The following is a 17,478-nucleotide window of genomic DNA, read 5'->3' on the forward strand; positions in this document are numbered from 1 at the left end:
CTCTCTCTCTCTCTCTCTCTCTCTCTCTCTCTCTCTCTCTCTCTCTCACACTCCCTCACACACTGAGTTTCTATGCCAGTTGTCAGAGGTTTCACTCATGCTAAAACAAACGCTCTGCTGCCCTCTGTTGGACATGTGAAGAACATTGAACACAAACTACAGAAGTGAATAGTGTGCAACTTGTCTAAATACAAATGAGCCACTTGTTAGGACTATTCAACTTTTATCCTCAGACATCTGCCCTTGTCCTTTTAATTTGGGAAATTTAATTTGAACGGTTGAATCACAATGAAATACCTGAAGGTAGTAACCAAACATGCCTTTGAATCACAAAACAGCTTTGATTAGGCTTTTTAGTCCTCTGGCTATTAACCAAGTATGACATGATGGTTTTGGCATCTGCAACCACAGTGCATCACACACTAGACAGGGCTTTTATTTGCTCATTATGTCATATCCAATATTAATAGCCTGGCAGCAAAACTGCAGATGTGACCTGCACAGCCCGGACACGCAGCTGTCATTCAGCCACTATTCAGGACGCAGGGGTTGTGGGCCTGGACTATTTTGTCACACCGGTCCGAGTTCAGTCGGCGGTCACGCAGAGGCCAGGCCAGTATTTGTGAAAAAATCAATCTAAACTTTCAGTGACAAAAGGACAACTGGGATGCGTGTTCGTGCACAGTTGCGAGCGTGAATTGGTATGCACAGATGTGCATGAGTCTTTTCTCTCATTGATTAATGTGATGCTGTCACATTAACTGCCCTGACGGCTGTGGTTTTCAGTCCCGGCAGAGCAGTTTGACACTGTTGTCCACCTCTGCTTTTCAGTTGGAGTTGACACTGTCTGCCGTTGGTGGATACTTTGATGGGTCGGGGTCACATTCATCTGAGAGTTATTGGTGTATTGTATTTAATGTTAGGCCGTAATGGGCTGTCGTCAAAACCGTGACCTTCTGTTTGCTCGTACACCATGTGGTGAATTACAAAAGCGTTAACAGAGTCCATGCCAAGGATTCAACCTCTGCTAAATGTGATGAAAGCTGAAGGTTAAAGCAATATTAGAAAGTACAGTGCATGCATGTATGATTTAATATGTGTATGGTCATTTAACTTCTGCCCATTGAATCACCACTCTCCTGAGGATTCTGTGTTATCGACTTCCGTGTCCGCTCACAGTGCTCCAAGACCTGCGGCCGCGGACTGAGGAAGCGGAGTGTGTTTTGCCGCAGCACCGATCCCGGGGCCAAAGCGGTGGTGGTGCCCGACAGCATGTGCAGACAGCACCACAGGCCCAGAGCCCAGGAGACCTGCGTCCTGCGGCGCTGCCCAAAGAACGAAAGGCTGCAGTGGATCACTACTGCCTGGGGAGAGGTAGGAACAAAAGAGACATGAAGCTCAAAGCGAAGTAGTGATAGAAGAGAAATGTGTTCAGAAATTTTCAGTTTCATAATTTTGAGGAAAAAAAACCCTAAAACACACGTTATAAGAAACAAAACGCTGTAGATGAAGCTCATTGCTGTGTAGGTCCATTTTGTTGCCTGGTGGTGGTGTTTGTCTCAGTCCAAGCTATGATTTGCATCCTTATAAAACATCGTCATTCAAAACATTACTCGTCCAGAATTAAGAAAATAAAAGCTTCATACTAGAGCTCTCTGTTCTCAGAGATATTCAACAATCATACAGGGACAAATCCAGCAGCCTCAATAGACCAGAATGCAATGCAATGTCAAGAATTCTGCTTCATCTGGACCGAACTATCAGCACTGCACAACATCACATCCCTTCACTGAACTTGTTGAAAGGCAAAAGAAAAGGATGAACTGGATTGGAAGCAGAGGAAAGAAAGTTTAAAATACAAAAAATTGTACAATGCGTTTTTCACAAAATAACTTGTGGGATAAAGATAATTGTGATTTTTAAAGCTATTCTGCTGAGTCTGACCTCTTTGCCACCAATGCAAGATGGAAAAAAGTCACAGGTCAAAGCAGTTCATTCTAAAACAACATACCCAATTTAACTGACTCCAATTGATTACTTGATTAATTTATCAAGCACAAATGTTTAAATGTAAAGACTTTCTTCTTTTATCTTTTTAAATTGATTTTTTATGTTTTGAACTCCTGGTTGGACAAAGCAAACAGGAGCTCTAAGAAATCATGGTTGATATTTTTCCCTTTTTATGTGTGACTGTGGATTGCTGCCACCATGATAGAAAATAGAGAGAGATGTAATAACATGGAAAAATGTCTTACATCTGGGCAGTATTTGCAAAAGCCAAGCTGTCGACCACCTGCTTTTCAGTCCGCTATAATGTTCACATTATATTTCCTTCTTTACTCTGGAATCTTGCCAGTTTACTCCTGGGATTATGAAGGGTTCCATGGCAACACGTTATGTTGTTGGATGATATACGTACTTCATCAAGGATTCACTTATAATGTCCAAGATATGCCAGCTCTCCAAAACGAATCCAAACTGTCCTTGAAACAACTGGGAGGTGTTGCTTACGATTTTTAAAGAATTATTTCTATATCTGGGAAGTTGAAGCTATGTTTTAATGAATCTGTACAGTATAAATCTAGTCTAACTGTGTGACGGCCTCATCATGTTGCCCATTATTTAATCATGAATTCAGAGAGCATATTCTTTTAGAGTTTAGTGCCAAAAATTTGTGAACTCTTACCTGGCTTGGTTCTGTAAATTTGTCTCTGTCCTCATTTATGTTAAGTGCAGTAGCTTGAGTGAGCGAGAGGGCACTCAGTTAGTTCATGCTGCTGAATACGGAATGTAAAAGGTCAGCGTAAAGGTTAGGTTTGCAGCGCAACACTACCGAGAGAGAACACAGGGAAGCTCCCACAACGTTGGTTTGGAATTTGAAGAAGAGCCAGATGCATTTACACTCTCTAAGACATACACGTATGCACCGCTCTGCTCATCAAATAAAATGACTGAAAAAACACATTATTTTGGCTCCATTACTACCATAATAGGCGACATTGTGGTGGCTGCTGCTATGGGAACCCGCCGCACTACACAATCAGAGAGTTCATCTTGTAAAATTGTCCCTCCTGCCTGCACTCTTGTTTCAGTGCTCCAGGTCTTGTGGCTCAGGCATCCAGAAGAGAGAGCTTCACTGCGGGGAGAGAGACTCACAGGGAGAGTATGTGCCTTCAACTGCACACCAAGACACTTTAATAGATCCGATGCTTTGGACCCCACTGTGTCATCTGTGTACTAGCCTCTGAGTCTGAATGTTCTGACGCTCTGTAGGAAAAGTCATTTTGAGCCGACAACCTGTCCTCTCCCGCACAGGTATGTGGAGTTCCCCGTACGGAGGTGCAGGAATATAGCTAAACCTTTGGTGGATCTCCAGCAGGGCTGCAACAGAGGTCCGTGCCCAGAGCTCCCTCGGGCTGTCCCAGGCAGAACCAGCTCCAGTGCTGTGTCCTTAGGATGGTACTCCTCTCCCTGGCAACAGGTACATTCGCTCAGGCTTTGATCATAATCTTTCTTCATGAGAGACCTTTAGTGCTATACGCGTTCCAGCTGACTGTCTTCCGATTTGGAGCTTTTCTCCCACACGTGGCACAATTGTGAAGCATTTGGTAGAAAATCCCGTGACATGTCGCGCAACGCCATCACAAGCATGATGGAACTTAAATCTTACATCAGTCACCTGCACAGGGACTTGAAGTAGAATAACTGATTTTATCTGTGTTTGGAAGGATGGCTAAAGTCAGTCAAGGTTGGTGAAACCACCGTCTCTGAGGTAATGCAGGAACTGTCACTTTTAACTGGATTAAAGCTGGATATGGTTTCCATCCATATGAGCTGCAATTGACATTTCGCTAAAATCCCTTGACCTCCAGCCATCCAATCATAGTTTAGTAACCAGAACTATAAGGCAGGCCTATTAAGCATTTTATTTCTCCACATGAAGAAGTGGTAACCATTTCGCTATAGAAATAGAGATACTCTATATTTTCTGTGGAGGATGGTGTCTTTCTTTCAAGTCCCTCCATAACCAAAAACACAAGAGTAAAATAAATTGAGTAAACAGTGTGTTAATCTACTCTAAAATAATCTGCGATCGTTAGCCTGACCCGCCAACCAGCATACTACCTACAGAAGCAACAAGCAGTATACCGTCAGCTAGCTATATTAGTTTGTGGGGTTGCAGGTTATGTTACAACAGCTCTGATCCATTTGGTATTATTTTGCTATCTAGTTCACAGTAATGCCCTGCTCTTTATTGGATTTTGGAGGAGCACTACATTGCTACGTATTTACAACCCCATTTAACTACATTCTTGTTTAAAACCATGCGAGCTGACATTAAAACTCAGCCAGGGACAGCATCTTCAACCACTGACTGAAGCTAATATTAGTTTTTTAACTAGCTAGCAACAGCTGCTCATTTCAACTGGAAATATCGACAGTCACTGACTAGAAATGAGAAGCCCACTTGTGTCTACCTCTGTCTGATATCAAGGACACACTGTTTCAAATATTACTCATTGTCTGTATATAAGAAGTGAATGTAGTAGTAGCGACGTCACCCATTGGTTTGTGGACTGCAGTTTTGAAGCCTTGACTTTGGCATTTTGGCCGTCGCCATCTTTTTTTTATGCAACCAGTGACTCTGGTAGCACCCTGTCAATCACAAGGTAGCTTTATCGTCTCTTGGCACTAGTGATTGAGACCATGAACTACCGTTTACAATGTTATGAATCAAGTCAGAACCAGAGTCATTTTCTAATAGACATGTGTACAATCGGACATCTTTTTGCAACCAGAGGCCCCTAATGGCCAGTAGAAAGAATGCAGGTTCAAGGCACTTTTGGGTTTGCTTTTCAGAACCAGAGGTTGCCGCCGGATATTAGTCCAAATTTAAAGGGGTTAAGTTACGTGCAAGAACAGAAAGATTGACAGGCTTAGCAAACAGCAACTGAGCTTTTGAAAATTGAAAATTGACAATTGAAAAAAATAATTTAAAAAAATGTGAAATTCGGTTGTTCGACAGTCACGAAATGTGACTGTCGAATTAAACTGCTCAAACTGAAGTCAGCAAGTAGTGGGAAGTGGGTATTATACTCTGCTGTCAATAGAATTAGAATTCTTTAAAAGTAGCTTTGAGCAAAATCATCACAATCGTGTGTTCGGTTGCTTCTAAACCAACAAATCTAGTGAAAAGGGTTCGTCAGATTCAAATTTATTTTCCACCTCACCATCGCTCACTTCATTGATTTTTGTTTGCCGGGCACGTTTTTCTGGGAGGCCCTGACATGATGAGGAAGACAACACAGTGTCTGGGTCAAAACAATCATTCAATACGATTGAAAGATATATGACCATGGGTGTTCTAATATCTGTTTCCCCCCAAAAAAACTGTACAGTGTAGGTGGTGGTAGTTTGCAGACATAGCATAGCTCTTGTGTGTGGAAAGGGCCTCAGATGCAATCCAAAAAGCTCCACTCTGATATAGAGTCTATCGGGGCACGTTGTGTAGGCTATGTGTTATATCATCTATTATGCAAAGTCTTGAGGGCAAACTCTTATAGCACTGTGTGGTATTCTGCTTGATCTCAAGCTTGTGATCCCGGTATGTTTCCACCAGAGAAGAGATCTGCTGACAGCTCGCTGGAGGGCAAGTACATGCTGGATGGGATGTTTGTTTTCTTCATCTGTTCTTTGTCTCTGCACTTTTTTTTCTCTGTGCGCTCTGACATTTCATCTCCTTCTCCTATTTATACCTCTGCTTTTTTCTCACATCTCTTCATCTCGTTCTGCATTTCTATTTGTTTCTGTCGCTCTGTCTCAGTGCTCTGTGTCCTGTGGTGGAGGAGTCCAGACTCGGTCCACCCAGTGTCTCTGGCAGGGTCGCCCCGCAGCCGGCTGCCTGCCCCACCAGAGGCCTGTCACTTCTAGGGCGTGCAGCACACACTTCTGCCCCGCTGCTCCCCCGGCTCCGGCACAACGCCCCGGCCGGGTCGCAGCTGCTGGACCAACACTGAAGGGTAAAGTTGAAGATGAAAATGAAGTTTTATTAGGGCCCGAGCACCGACGTAGTCGGAGCGGAGGACCTATTGTTTTTCGATTGTTTATTATTATTCTTCTTATTTTTAGTGTTTCGTCGCAAAAAGGAGGTGCTTGGGATACTGGAAAACTTCTGAAATTTGGCACGCAAGCCAGAATTTGCGAAAATTGCAGTCTGATTGGGGTGTCCAGCTGCGTTATGAAATATTGGCTCGATAGCGCCCCCTATTGAGTAGCCCCAACACCGGGTTTCACCTAGCTGTATGAAATTTGGTAGGTATGTGGATCGTGATGGGACGTACAAAAAATCCTCTTGGAATTTTTCTGTAAACCAAACAGGAAGTCGGCCATTTTGACTTTTATGACGTTTTTGGACCATTTCAAGGTGTCATACTTTAACGAACTCCTCCTAGAGATTTAACCCGATTGACTTCAGATTTGGTCAGTATGCTCTTGAGACCTTGGCAGTGAAAAGTTACTCAAATATCAAAAAGTTATTGAACTATGTGTCCGTGGCGTGGCGTCAAAAAAACTCCATTCGCCGTGAAACAGGAAGTTGTTGTAACTCGGCCGTACATTGTCGAATCTGCTCCAAATCTCTCATATGTCATAACATCCTGACTCAGAACACATCTATAAGACAATTTAGAATCATAGTAATAGCCCCACATAGTGGCAACCGGAAGTTGTCCGTTTTGTACTTTGACATCCTGCTCCTCACAGATTAATCAGATCCCTCTCAAATGTTGTCAGAAAAGCCTTAAGACCTTGATAATGCTTCATTGTGAAGATTGTAAGAAGTTATTGAAGGGCGGTGACGTGGCGGCTCGGCGAATTTCGATCCTTCGCCATGAACGAATAAACTGATGTATCTCGACTCCACATCATCAGATCTTTACCAGATTTCACATGTTTGATGAGACTCCAGGCCTGAAGACATCTGCAGGCCAATTTTGAATCATAGTCATAGCGCCACCTACTGGTAACAGGAAGATAAAGTCTTTATACTTTGGCTTGTTTCTCTTAGTAGGTAAATCAAATCAACATCAAATTACTTCCACACAAATGTAAGAAGTTCATAATACCAGTTCATGAAGCTTTTGATGTTTTGTCGAACGCCGTTGCCATGGCAGCGCAGTCTTCGCCGTTAACAACGAAGGTAATTTTGAGAGGCTAAAAATACTCGAAACATAAGCAAACTTGGCAAGCAGATTACAAGCCCAAAATGTAGTTATATAATATGATTTTATTGGTTCAGAGTGGCAAATCGGCTCAATAGCGCCCCCTACAAAATTTCGACGAAGCAGCCCTCGCAGTATGTTTGACCTAGATGTATGAGATTTGGTAGGAACATGTATCACATATGGACTTAAATAAAAGTCTCTTGGGGCCATGCTCTAAACCCAACCGGAAGTCAGCCATTTTAAATTTTTTATGAATTTCTAGTGTCGTTTTTGTCATTTCCAGGCGCTGCACTTTAACGAACTCCTCCTAGGGAATTAATCGGATCAACTTCAAATTTGGTCGGTACAATCTAAAGACCTCTGTGATGAAAAGTTACTCAAAGCTTGTTGTTTCGTGAAAAGCTGTTGCCGTGGCGACGCATTCTTCACCATGAACAATTAAGGTGTTTTTGAGAGGCTAGAAATGCTTGAAACATAAGCAAACTTGGCATACACATTTAAAGCCCAAATTGTAGTTATATAATATGATTTTATTGGTTCAGAGTGGCATATCGGCTCAATAGCGCCCCTACAAAATTTCGACGAAGCAGCCCTCGCAGTATGTTTGACCTAGATGTATGAAATTTGGTAGGAACATGTATCACATATGGACTTAAAATAAAGTCTCTTGGGACCATGCTCTAAACCCAACCGGAAGTCAGCCATTTTTAATTTTGTATGAATTTCTCGTGTTTTTTTTCCATTTCCAGGTGCTGTACTACGAACTCCTCCTAGGGAATTAATCCGATCAGCTTAGAATTTGGTCAGAACAATCTAAAGACCTTAGCGATTAAAAGTTACTGAAAGCTTTAGGTTTCATCGAACGACGTGGATATGGTGTGACGGCCATTTTACATGGTTCACCATCATCCATCAAGCTGTTGTAACTCGACTGTACTTTGTCAAAACTGTCCCAAACTTGACATGCTTGTTGACTGTCATGGCTTTAGGACTTCTGCATGTCAATATTAACTCATAGCCATAGCGCCACCTACTGATAAGCACGGACGTAACCAGGATTCTATAATTACAGCGGCCCAAACACTGAACTTATTGAAAGGGTTTGTGGGCACACCATGAGAAAAAGACTTCTCTGATCTAAATATGTGCAAACTAAGATGCTTGGAGAGCAAACGTTAGATAACAGTGGATTTTCAAACCATGTCAGTGGGCATTACTATAAATGATCTGTCCAGAACTTCTTCATGACAATCAGGTTAAACGTTACTTCACACTACAATCTAAAGTTACAGAAGAACTTAAAATGAAAACAGTGTAAAATTAAAGTGTTCAAGTAACAGCAAATGGCACTACTGTTTTGTTAACTTTCATGTAAGTCCAAATACAATCAGCAGGACACTGCAGGGAGTTGAACCCCATCCCAGTAAACTGACAGTCTGTTGTGTTACAAACACTGAAGCACATTCACACACATTAATTTTCTTAATGATCTTTAAAGGCTTACATTTATGATTGTATCGGAGGTACACTCAAAACATTTGAGGCTTAAGACCTGGCAACATGATCTTGCTACGCTGCTGGCCTACGCAGGAAATATCTCACTGGTGAACGCAGAGTGTGATGGTCACAGAAATTCATGGCCGCGTCACCCAGAGTCCTGCCAGTACCCTCAACGTGCGTGAAGGTGCGAGGGCCCGATCAATGATGCTCGCAGCTTTAATTTCCTTTGTAACTGTTTGTGTGTGGAGTTTGCATTCCCTGTTTCCGGTGTTTCTGACCTTCTTGATGAATTCTGACTATAGTAGTAGCTCAAGTGAATACAATGTAAATGTGAATAAACTTTTACTGTCACGCATTTTACATAGCACAATACACAGTCAAATTTAGCCTCAGCATTTTACCCATCCTAGCTTTAGGATGCAGTGGGCACTACATATACAGCACTGGGGAGCAGTTTGAGGGCACCTCAGCAGGGCCCATGAGGTGAACTGGCACCTCTCCAGCCACCATTCCACATTCCATACTTGTTCCGTGCAGGGACTTGAATCAGCACCCCTCCGGTTCCCAATCCTACGGAGTGAGCTGCTGCTGAACCAACTATATGATGTACTGTACAGTACATCTGTACAGTAGCTGATTCGTCACCTGCTCCCATCATATTCAGCTATAGGCCTACTTTGTGTTTATTGCTAGATAACAGGCTGTACTAAGATTAACATGGTAAACAATAAACCTGATAAAAAATCTTCTTATGTGAAACATGTTATGTAAAAATGTTAGCATTGACATTGTGAACATGAAATTAGCATTTAGCTCAAAGGACCTCTGTTAGGTCTCAGTACAGAGCTGCTTGTTACTAGCAGCTTGTTTGCTTGTCAGCTTGTCAACACATATCCTGTGGTTGGTGTGGAGGCACTGACTGCTTGTCTAATTTTCTGTATTTTGTCAGTAAAAAAGGAGGCAAATTGATTGCATGCCCAGGTGGATTGGAGCTCAGTAGCTACTGACACTGGAGGGTTTGTTAGCCTGTCGACGGTAGCAAATAAGGCGTGTGTATTGTTATTGTTTTTGGTTATGATGTCAGAGAAGGATTGCCTTGCATTTCTAAGATCCAAATTATAATTGCGAAGTCTCTCTTTATAGATGTCACAGTGAACCTGGAGATTAGTTTTTCGCCACCTGCGCTCAGCTTTCCGACACTCTCGTTTCTCTATTTTGACCAGTGTAGCATTTCTCCAAGGAGATCTTTGCTTACCCGAGACAACCTTCACTTTAATGGGTGCAATGGCATCAATAATATTTTTAACTTTAAAATTGAAGCCATCTACAAGCTCATTGACTGAGATGCAAGAGAGGGCTGGTGTGGAGGAGAACTTCTGAATAAATAGTTCACTGGTGTTTTCAGAGATGTAATGCTTTGTCACAACCTTGGTTTGGACATTCGTGTGCAAGGAGATTGCACTCTCAAAGAAAACACAGAAATGATCAGAGTGTGCAACATCAGTCACAACGACCTTGGAAATGTTTACACCTTTGGTGATGATTAGGTCCAGAGTGTGCCCCCTGTTGTGGGTGGGTCCTGTCACATGCTGAGTCAGATCATAGTTATCAAGGACACCACATAGTTCTATAGACCCTCTGTCCTGGGGATTATCAACATGGATATTAAAATCACCAACAATAACAACACAGTCAAAATCAATACAGATTATAGACAGCAGTTCAGTAAACTCATCAAAGAAGGTTGCACAGTATTTAGGCGGTCTGTAAATGTTTAGGAATAAAGCTTGAGTGGAATTCAGAGCGACATATTCAAAAGAAGTAAAATGACCAAAGGACATCTGCTTGCATTGAAGAGAATCATTAAATAAAATAGCAACTCCACCTCCTTTCTTATGCACTCTTGTTTCACTCATGAAACTGAAGTTGTGAGGTGTTGATTCAATAAGAACAGCTGCACTGTTATCTTGATTTAACCATGTTTCAGTTAAAAACAAAATGTCCAGTTTGTGCCTAACAACAAAATCATTGATTAAAAATGTTTTTCCTGACAGAGACCTGACATTTAATAAAGCTAAGTTTAATGTGGTTAAAGCTTTCTTTGCCCAATTTATTTGGACAGGCTGACGAGGAATGTATGTTAAGTTTGATAAGTTTGCAGGTTTACTATTGTTTCTTCGCAGCCTCACCTTTCTTTTTCTATAAACTATCAGGACAGGAATTGAGATGGCTAGCTGCATACAGGGCCTTTTCCTGGAGAGAGTCATTGGTGTCATTAGCCTTGTAGCCTGGACCCAGAAGATATCAATTATAGCATCCAAGATAGTGCATCACATCACTCCAGCTCCGAGTCCTCCGCACCGGCCTGCCTTGCCCTGCCTTTATCAGGTAGGGGAGACAGAGGATGGTTGTGGAGCCGAGGTGGAGGTGGGGGAAGGGCAGGGCACTTTAACTTCGCCGATTGTGTCAAAACTGGCTGAGGACTAGGAGCCAGTTTCAGGGGTGGGGCTGGAGCTGTACGTCGAGGAGTGGGGCGAGGAGTGTGTTTGGTTCCAGCAATGACCAGCTCTTTCATGTGGTCAGTGAACTCCAGGTGGGGGGAGGATGACGAGAGTGTGAGAGAGGAAAGGGACCTGAATGGAGTTTGGGGGGTGGAAGTAGGTGCTGGGGAGGGAGGTAAAGACTCCTCATCTCGGAAGAGTGGGGAAAGTGGGAGATCGGAGGCGGTCCCTGATCATGAGGTTGGAGACTCCTCCTTTTGGCTGTCGCTAGGCGGGGGCATCCTTCCCGTAAGGTCTCCATGGCGATGCTGTGTGGTTATCTCTTGTTTAGACTCCTCTTGTGTCTTGTCCTTGGCAGTAGGAACAGACTGACGCAGGGAGAAAAATAGGTTAGAGGTAAACAGTTTTACCCCTGACTTGTTCAAGCAAACTCCATGTGCCGTAAAAAGATGTCTGCGCTCCCAGAAAAGGTAGAAATTGTTGATAAAATGCACTGAATGGTCAGTACATGCAGTTGACAGCCATTTGTTCAGTGCAAACAGCCTGCTCAATCCTTCATCTCCTCCTCTGACTGGTGGAAGAGGGCCACTGATAAACACCTCAGCCTTGACAGAGCTGACTGTGTTTAACAGATCAATAAAGTCTCGCTTCAGAACTTCAGACTGTTGTTTCACAATATCACAGCTTCCTGTATACACGATGCTGTTGGGATAGTCAGCCACGATGTCCAGGATTTTGTCTCTCATGTTAGAGACCATATCTTTCGGAAAGCAGAGTATTTTGGTATTCTTGCTGCACAGTGTTCTGACATCTTTTACAGCATAGTCACCAACAATCAGAGTCTCAGGCCCAGTCATTAGCTTTGCCTGTGGCCTTTTACTCTCACATTTACTCTCAGTTCTTACCCTGCTTTGAGGAGATAGCTGCTTATCCAGGTCATCAGATGGAGATTTAGGATCCTGCGACAATGGAGCAAATCTGTTTTGAAGTTGTAGGCTTGGTTGTGGTGGAGGTTTTTTGCAGGTTTTACTTTTCTCAGCTGTCCTTGGCTTTGTCCGTCTGAGTGCAGGGGTTGAGGAGGAGTTCTGCCTGTGTGCTAGTGCAGGCCAGCCAGTCGCATCACAAATCTCGGGGCGCTGGGCTCTGCCTGTTAGTCGTCCTTCCACATCCTGAGGGTATGATTTTCTCTTCGGCTTTGCACCGAGAGAGTTCCAGGGAGGACTACCATTTGAAGAGTCATTATCTGCTCTCTCCTCCTGTTTCTTGGTAGGCCTAGTTGTGCTAGTTAGCTGTGTCTTAGCTTGCGTTTGTCCAGTGTTTTGAGTCCATGGTAAAGTGGTATCATTCCCACAGTCCATTAACCTCCACGTTTACTTCTAGTCGGTGGATTTTTGTTTCCAAGACTGCAATCTTCTGTAGGAGTTTGTAGTAGTCGTCCGTGGAGAAGGGAGGCATCTTGCTGCTACTTAGCTTTAGCTTAGCTGCTAGTTAGCATTTGCTAACAACCCAAATAGCTCGACGACTTTCTGGATTTGTCTTCACTCAAACGTTGAAGAGTGATATATGTGATATATCTGGCAAATTCTAGACTGTTGGTTGGTGGTTTCTGGGAAATATGATGGCTATTTCTTATTGATGTTCTCCCTATTCATAGGCAGAACAATTAATAGATGTAATCATGAATTGTAGCTCATGACAAGTCTACAAATCATTTTCAGTGGAAGCAGGGGACATAAAGCTACAAGCTGACGCCCAACACTTGCTGCTGGCCTCAACTTTTTCCATCACTCCGATGACTCGGTGAAGCACCAACAAATCAAATGTTTTTGTCTTACAGCTCTTACAGGTCTTCAGGTCTCCTTGTCTCTCATTATTCCTGTTCTGTTCCTTCTAAGAAATGGAAGACTTTGATGTCAGTTCTCAGTGCTATTTAACAATGCAACTACATCAACGAGCGCTTGAGTAACGCTAGTGGACATCAGTGGAACTGCTGCTAAACATGTGCCTTATTTTATTTTTATTTCTTTCTGCAGATGAACACTGCGTAGATCATTTCAGCTGGTGTCACTTGGTTCCCCAGCATGGCGTTTGTAACCACAAGTTCTATGGACAGCAATGCTGCAAGTCCTGCTCCAGCAAGAGGCAATAGAGCTCTGATACCCTTGAATCTGTGGCTTCTGGCCTCCCGAGGGATCCAACACCACAGAAGCCACTTGGTGGCCTTACTCACAACACACAGAACTGTGCTCGACACTTGTGTGTGTTTTCTTCCTGGAGTACTTGACTTATGAATTTTGAAAAGAAGTGAAAAAGAAACACCATGGACTCCTTTTGTTAGCAGGCAGTGTGGCTGCTGATGTTCATCTGCCAAAGCGCTAAAGTCATCATTTCATCAATCACATTTTAACTGGAAAGACGATGCAAACAACAAAAGACTTGTTGATGTAATATATATGTTGTTCTGTGTTTTCCTTTTGAAACCTCTCAAGCTACAAGCCACCAGGACAACAGGAAAGGAAACTAGCGTTTCAGTTGGCTTATATGTTGTATTTTGAAAGGCGTCTGGTGTCATATGCCTTTTTTTAAGTTATTATGGTTCGTAATATATGATTTTACATTTTGTCAGGTGTACAGTGGATCTGTGACATGTTATTTCTATGTTTAATATACCAGAGGATTGTGCCAGTCACCCTTGGATCCACTTTTTTATATGAGGCATTAACGATCAGTGGTCAGATGCCTCCTACACTTACTCCTTCACACACTCTCCGCTTGTTGTGTTTAATGCTGCTGGATCATTTCTGGAGCAAGCTGGTACACATTTTTCCTGTGCATTCCATTCACATTAACGCTAAGAAAACATGCCTATCTGTGTACGTAAAACATGTTATCCAGTCACCTTGTAAGTGGTCGCTCTCCTGTACGGTTTGTGCTAATACAACTCGATCATCCATCTGTCTTTCTTTTCTTTCCTACATTCTCTTTATCGATTAGAGCCACAATGGGGAGTGGGGGGGTGGGGGTAATGTGCTGCATTGTCTGCGGGTCTGGAGGAGAGGAGAGTAGGGTGAAGAGGGAGAGAGGGGGATGATTGCAGGGTGAGCGTGGGTACAATCTAGATAGCGTGAGGTTTTGCTTTTGTTCACAGTGTAGCTGTGTTCTCCACAGAAGTCGGGTCAAAATGCCCCTCTGGTGAGGCTGGGTTTGGTTGTAGGAATTCACATAAATGATGACACATTGAGCAATGTGACACCTCAGTCACAGAACAGAAAACATGGCTTCATTTGACTCATAGATACAAACGTGTGTGGCCTTTGCACATTGGTCCTAATATTAGATCAAGAGATTATTTTAGATTTTAGATATTCTTCCTGTTACACGCATCCATAAACATCCGCATTTTGTACCAAACCAATCTCTTGAGCCAGTGATTTAAAAGGTTAAAAGACAAAAGAAAGCTTTGGGTTGACATTGGGGGGGGGGGGGGGACTCACCATGGAGACCACTGTTCGTGTCATGTGTGAAACCAAAACTACTTTACAGATGTTACATAAAGTTGCTACGCTTTTAACGCAAGAAAGTCCGTCCTTATTATTAATGCTAGTTATATTGTTATGTTATTTTAATAAAAACCATGATCTGTTTTGTAAGCTAGCAGTTTTGTTGCTGAAAGCTAACCAATCGTTTCACAATGTTAACCACTTGTCATTGTGCATTTCTGCAACTGTGATACAAGGCTGATATGAGACGTATTTATGAAACATATTTTTGGCTCAGAAACTAGGTTGGTTATATTTAACCTAATTGTCCAAAGAAATGTTCACAACAGATGTTTTTTTTTTTTACCTGTAGCACACTAAATCAATGCCTCCTGTGCTCTGCAAATTTATTCAACCTTTTACTTATATTCAACCCTTGTTTACACAGGATGAAATTATGTTACATGGTGAAAGTAGTAAAGCAGTGATCAGTCAAATTCCCTGAAAGATACAAAATGAAACAGAATATCACATCAATGAAAACGGGGTTATATTTGTTTCAAAGAACTTGAAAAAAGCAACACAGTTTACATAAATAGAAAATCATGAAAGTGTTTTGTGTGAAATTACTTGGTCACTTATGAGTTTCTGCTCAAAATCAAATGTCTCCTCTTATCAAACTTGTGCTTCGTTTGCAAAATAATTATTTCACATCATCTGACAACTGGAGCAACGTTTTCTTCTACACCTTTATTTCCCACCAACCAGTCCCAGCATATTCACTGATTCAGTTAAACCAACCAGCTCTCGAAAGAAACCCAAATAATTCCAACCAATAAGTCCAGATGCTTCTGTAAAAATGTTGCAAATTATCCCAAAACTACGATGAAAAATCATTGAAAACACACTGCGGGCTATACAACCAAAACAATGAGCTTAAAGATGCTAAAATGCTCCGTAGAGCTGAAGTGAACCGCAGCTTCCGATGTAGACTTATCACTACGAAAGACCTCTTTCACATTCATTCAATTCAATTCAATTTATTTAGTATAGACCAAAATCACAAATTTGTCTCAGAGGGCTTTAAAATCTGCACACATGTGACATCCTCTGTCCCAGGACCCTCACATCGGAACAGGAAAAACTCCCCCAAAAAAAACCTTTGAGGGGGAGAAAAGAGGAAGAGACCTGTGGGAGAGCAACAGAGGAGGGATCGCTCTATCAGGATGGACAGAAGTGCAACAGATGTCATGTGTACAGAATGAACAACATAACAGAATTACAACACATTCAATGCATATGACAGAAATTATTCATATAATGAGAGTAAGCAGAATAATGATGGAAAAATGATGACTACGAGTAATAACAGCAGAAGTGGATAAAGTAGAACAACAATGATAACAAAAGCTATGCTCATTAAATCCATTGGTGGTGTTTCCTTGTATGCTATACTGTGTCTCCCTCCCCGTGAATACAGTGATTATTTTGCCCAGTTAGACCCACCGCCGCTATTTGTCCAGCCACTCAGTGGGAATCCACTTGCACTATCACTGGCCTCTTTGGCAACTGCAGACAACTTTTTGCCACCCCTCGAAAACTTTCATAACTTGAAGTGTGCAGAGATTTATGCTACCAATCGGTGTTTTCTTACGGTGATTATGCCACCCTTTCTCGCACCGTGGGGGCCGCGATTGCTCTTTAATCAACCCGTCTGCATGAATCACGGAGCCTGGAGTCCCCACATCGCCTCGGCTGCACGCTGTTTACCGGCATGCTGTGAGCCAGACACCACAAGCTGGGGCCCACGCACATGCACACAAATATGTTGGCTCGGGTAGCATGCACAAATATAACGTGTTCGTTCAGCGTCAGGCTGGCTGTGACGGTGTGTGGGGTTAGAGCATGCTTGTGCAATTTGGGTGAGCAATGCCTGCATGTTTGGCATGCTTTCCCTGGGTGCACGCCTGTGTTTACTGGTTGAATTCATGCATTTATTGTGTGTGTGTGTGTGTGTGTGTGTTAAAGGGAGAGAGTGTGTTTGTACAATACATATGTATATCCTCACAACCCAGCTTATGATGTCTCCCTCTCAGTGGGGCAGCAATGTTACTGCTGAGCTGATGTGAGAATTTCCTATTTCTCCACCCTGCTTTCATTTCCAGATGGGACTCAATATCCCCCGTCCATATTGGTTCATAATGACATATTTTGATTATCTTAGCACGGGGAGCCACATCAACCCTGAGCTTTACTGCAGGAGAGAAATAAAGAGATCAAGACATGAATAAAGAGACAGGAACTGAGGGGTGTTTTTATTTGGTAATTCTCTCCTGAGCTTGGATCTGTACCCACGTGTCGGGCTGTGTTATGTACCTATGTACAATTTTTAGTACCGACCAGAGATGTGTTTGTAGCATCTATTGAAAACTGCCGAAAGTTGGTATCAAACGCTTCCTCAGACTCATTGTTAACTTGTTCTTTGAACAGAACATTCTCTACTTAAATCATGATCAATTTATGTTCATGATTTTTTTTTTACTGCTGCTGATGCACTCACTGATGGAACGGGAAAGTTGTTGAATAGAAAAAAGGCTTTCATAGACAAACAGTAATAATCCTCAATGTGAGGTGTGACAAAACGTATTGTTTCGGTATGGGTACGGAAAAGCAGGTTCGGTTGGCATTGGTATCAAAAAATTAAAAACACCAAGCTCTACCTGGAGAAGTCGGAGGGACGGTTAGGTCCACCGCTTTGGCCCTGACTGAAATATC

At 42.6% G+C, this 17,478-nt stretch overlaps 1 protein-coding gene across 1 annotated transcript in view; it reads left to right on the plus strand.

The window, feature by feature from the left end:
* Nucleotides 1-14,306, plus strand: part of adamts18 (ADAM metallopeptidase with thrombospondin type 1 motif, 18) — a 68,651-nt gene extending 54,345 nt beyond the window's left edge. Inside the window, exons 20-24 of the mRNA XM_031846829.1 lie at nt 1,180-1,374; nt 3,093-3,163; nt 3,316-3,481; nt 5,825-6,020; nt 13,258-14,306. Of these exons, the coding sequence (XP_031702689.1) occupies nt 1,180-1,374; nt 3,093-3,163; nt 3,316-3,481; nt 5,825-6,020; nt 13,258-13,373 (744 nt within the window). The 3' untranslated portion in view covers nt 13,374-14,306. The remainder of the gene's footprint in view (nt 1-1,179; nt 1,375-3,092; nt 3,164-3,315; nt 3,482-5,824; nt 6,021-13,257) is intronic.
* Nucleotides 14,307-17,478: the final 3,172 nt, after the last annotated feature.

This window comes from Anarrhichthys ocellatus, unplaced genomic scaffold (genome assembly GCF_004355925.1).
Source record: "Anarrhichthys ocellatus isolate YVR2014 unplaced genomic scaffold, GSC_Weel_1.0 scaffold6, whole genome shotgun sequence".
NCBI lineage: Eukaryota > Metazoa > Chordata > Actinopteri > Perciformes > Anarhichadidae > Anarrhichthys > Anarrhichthys ocellatus.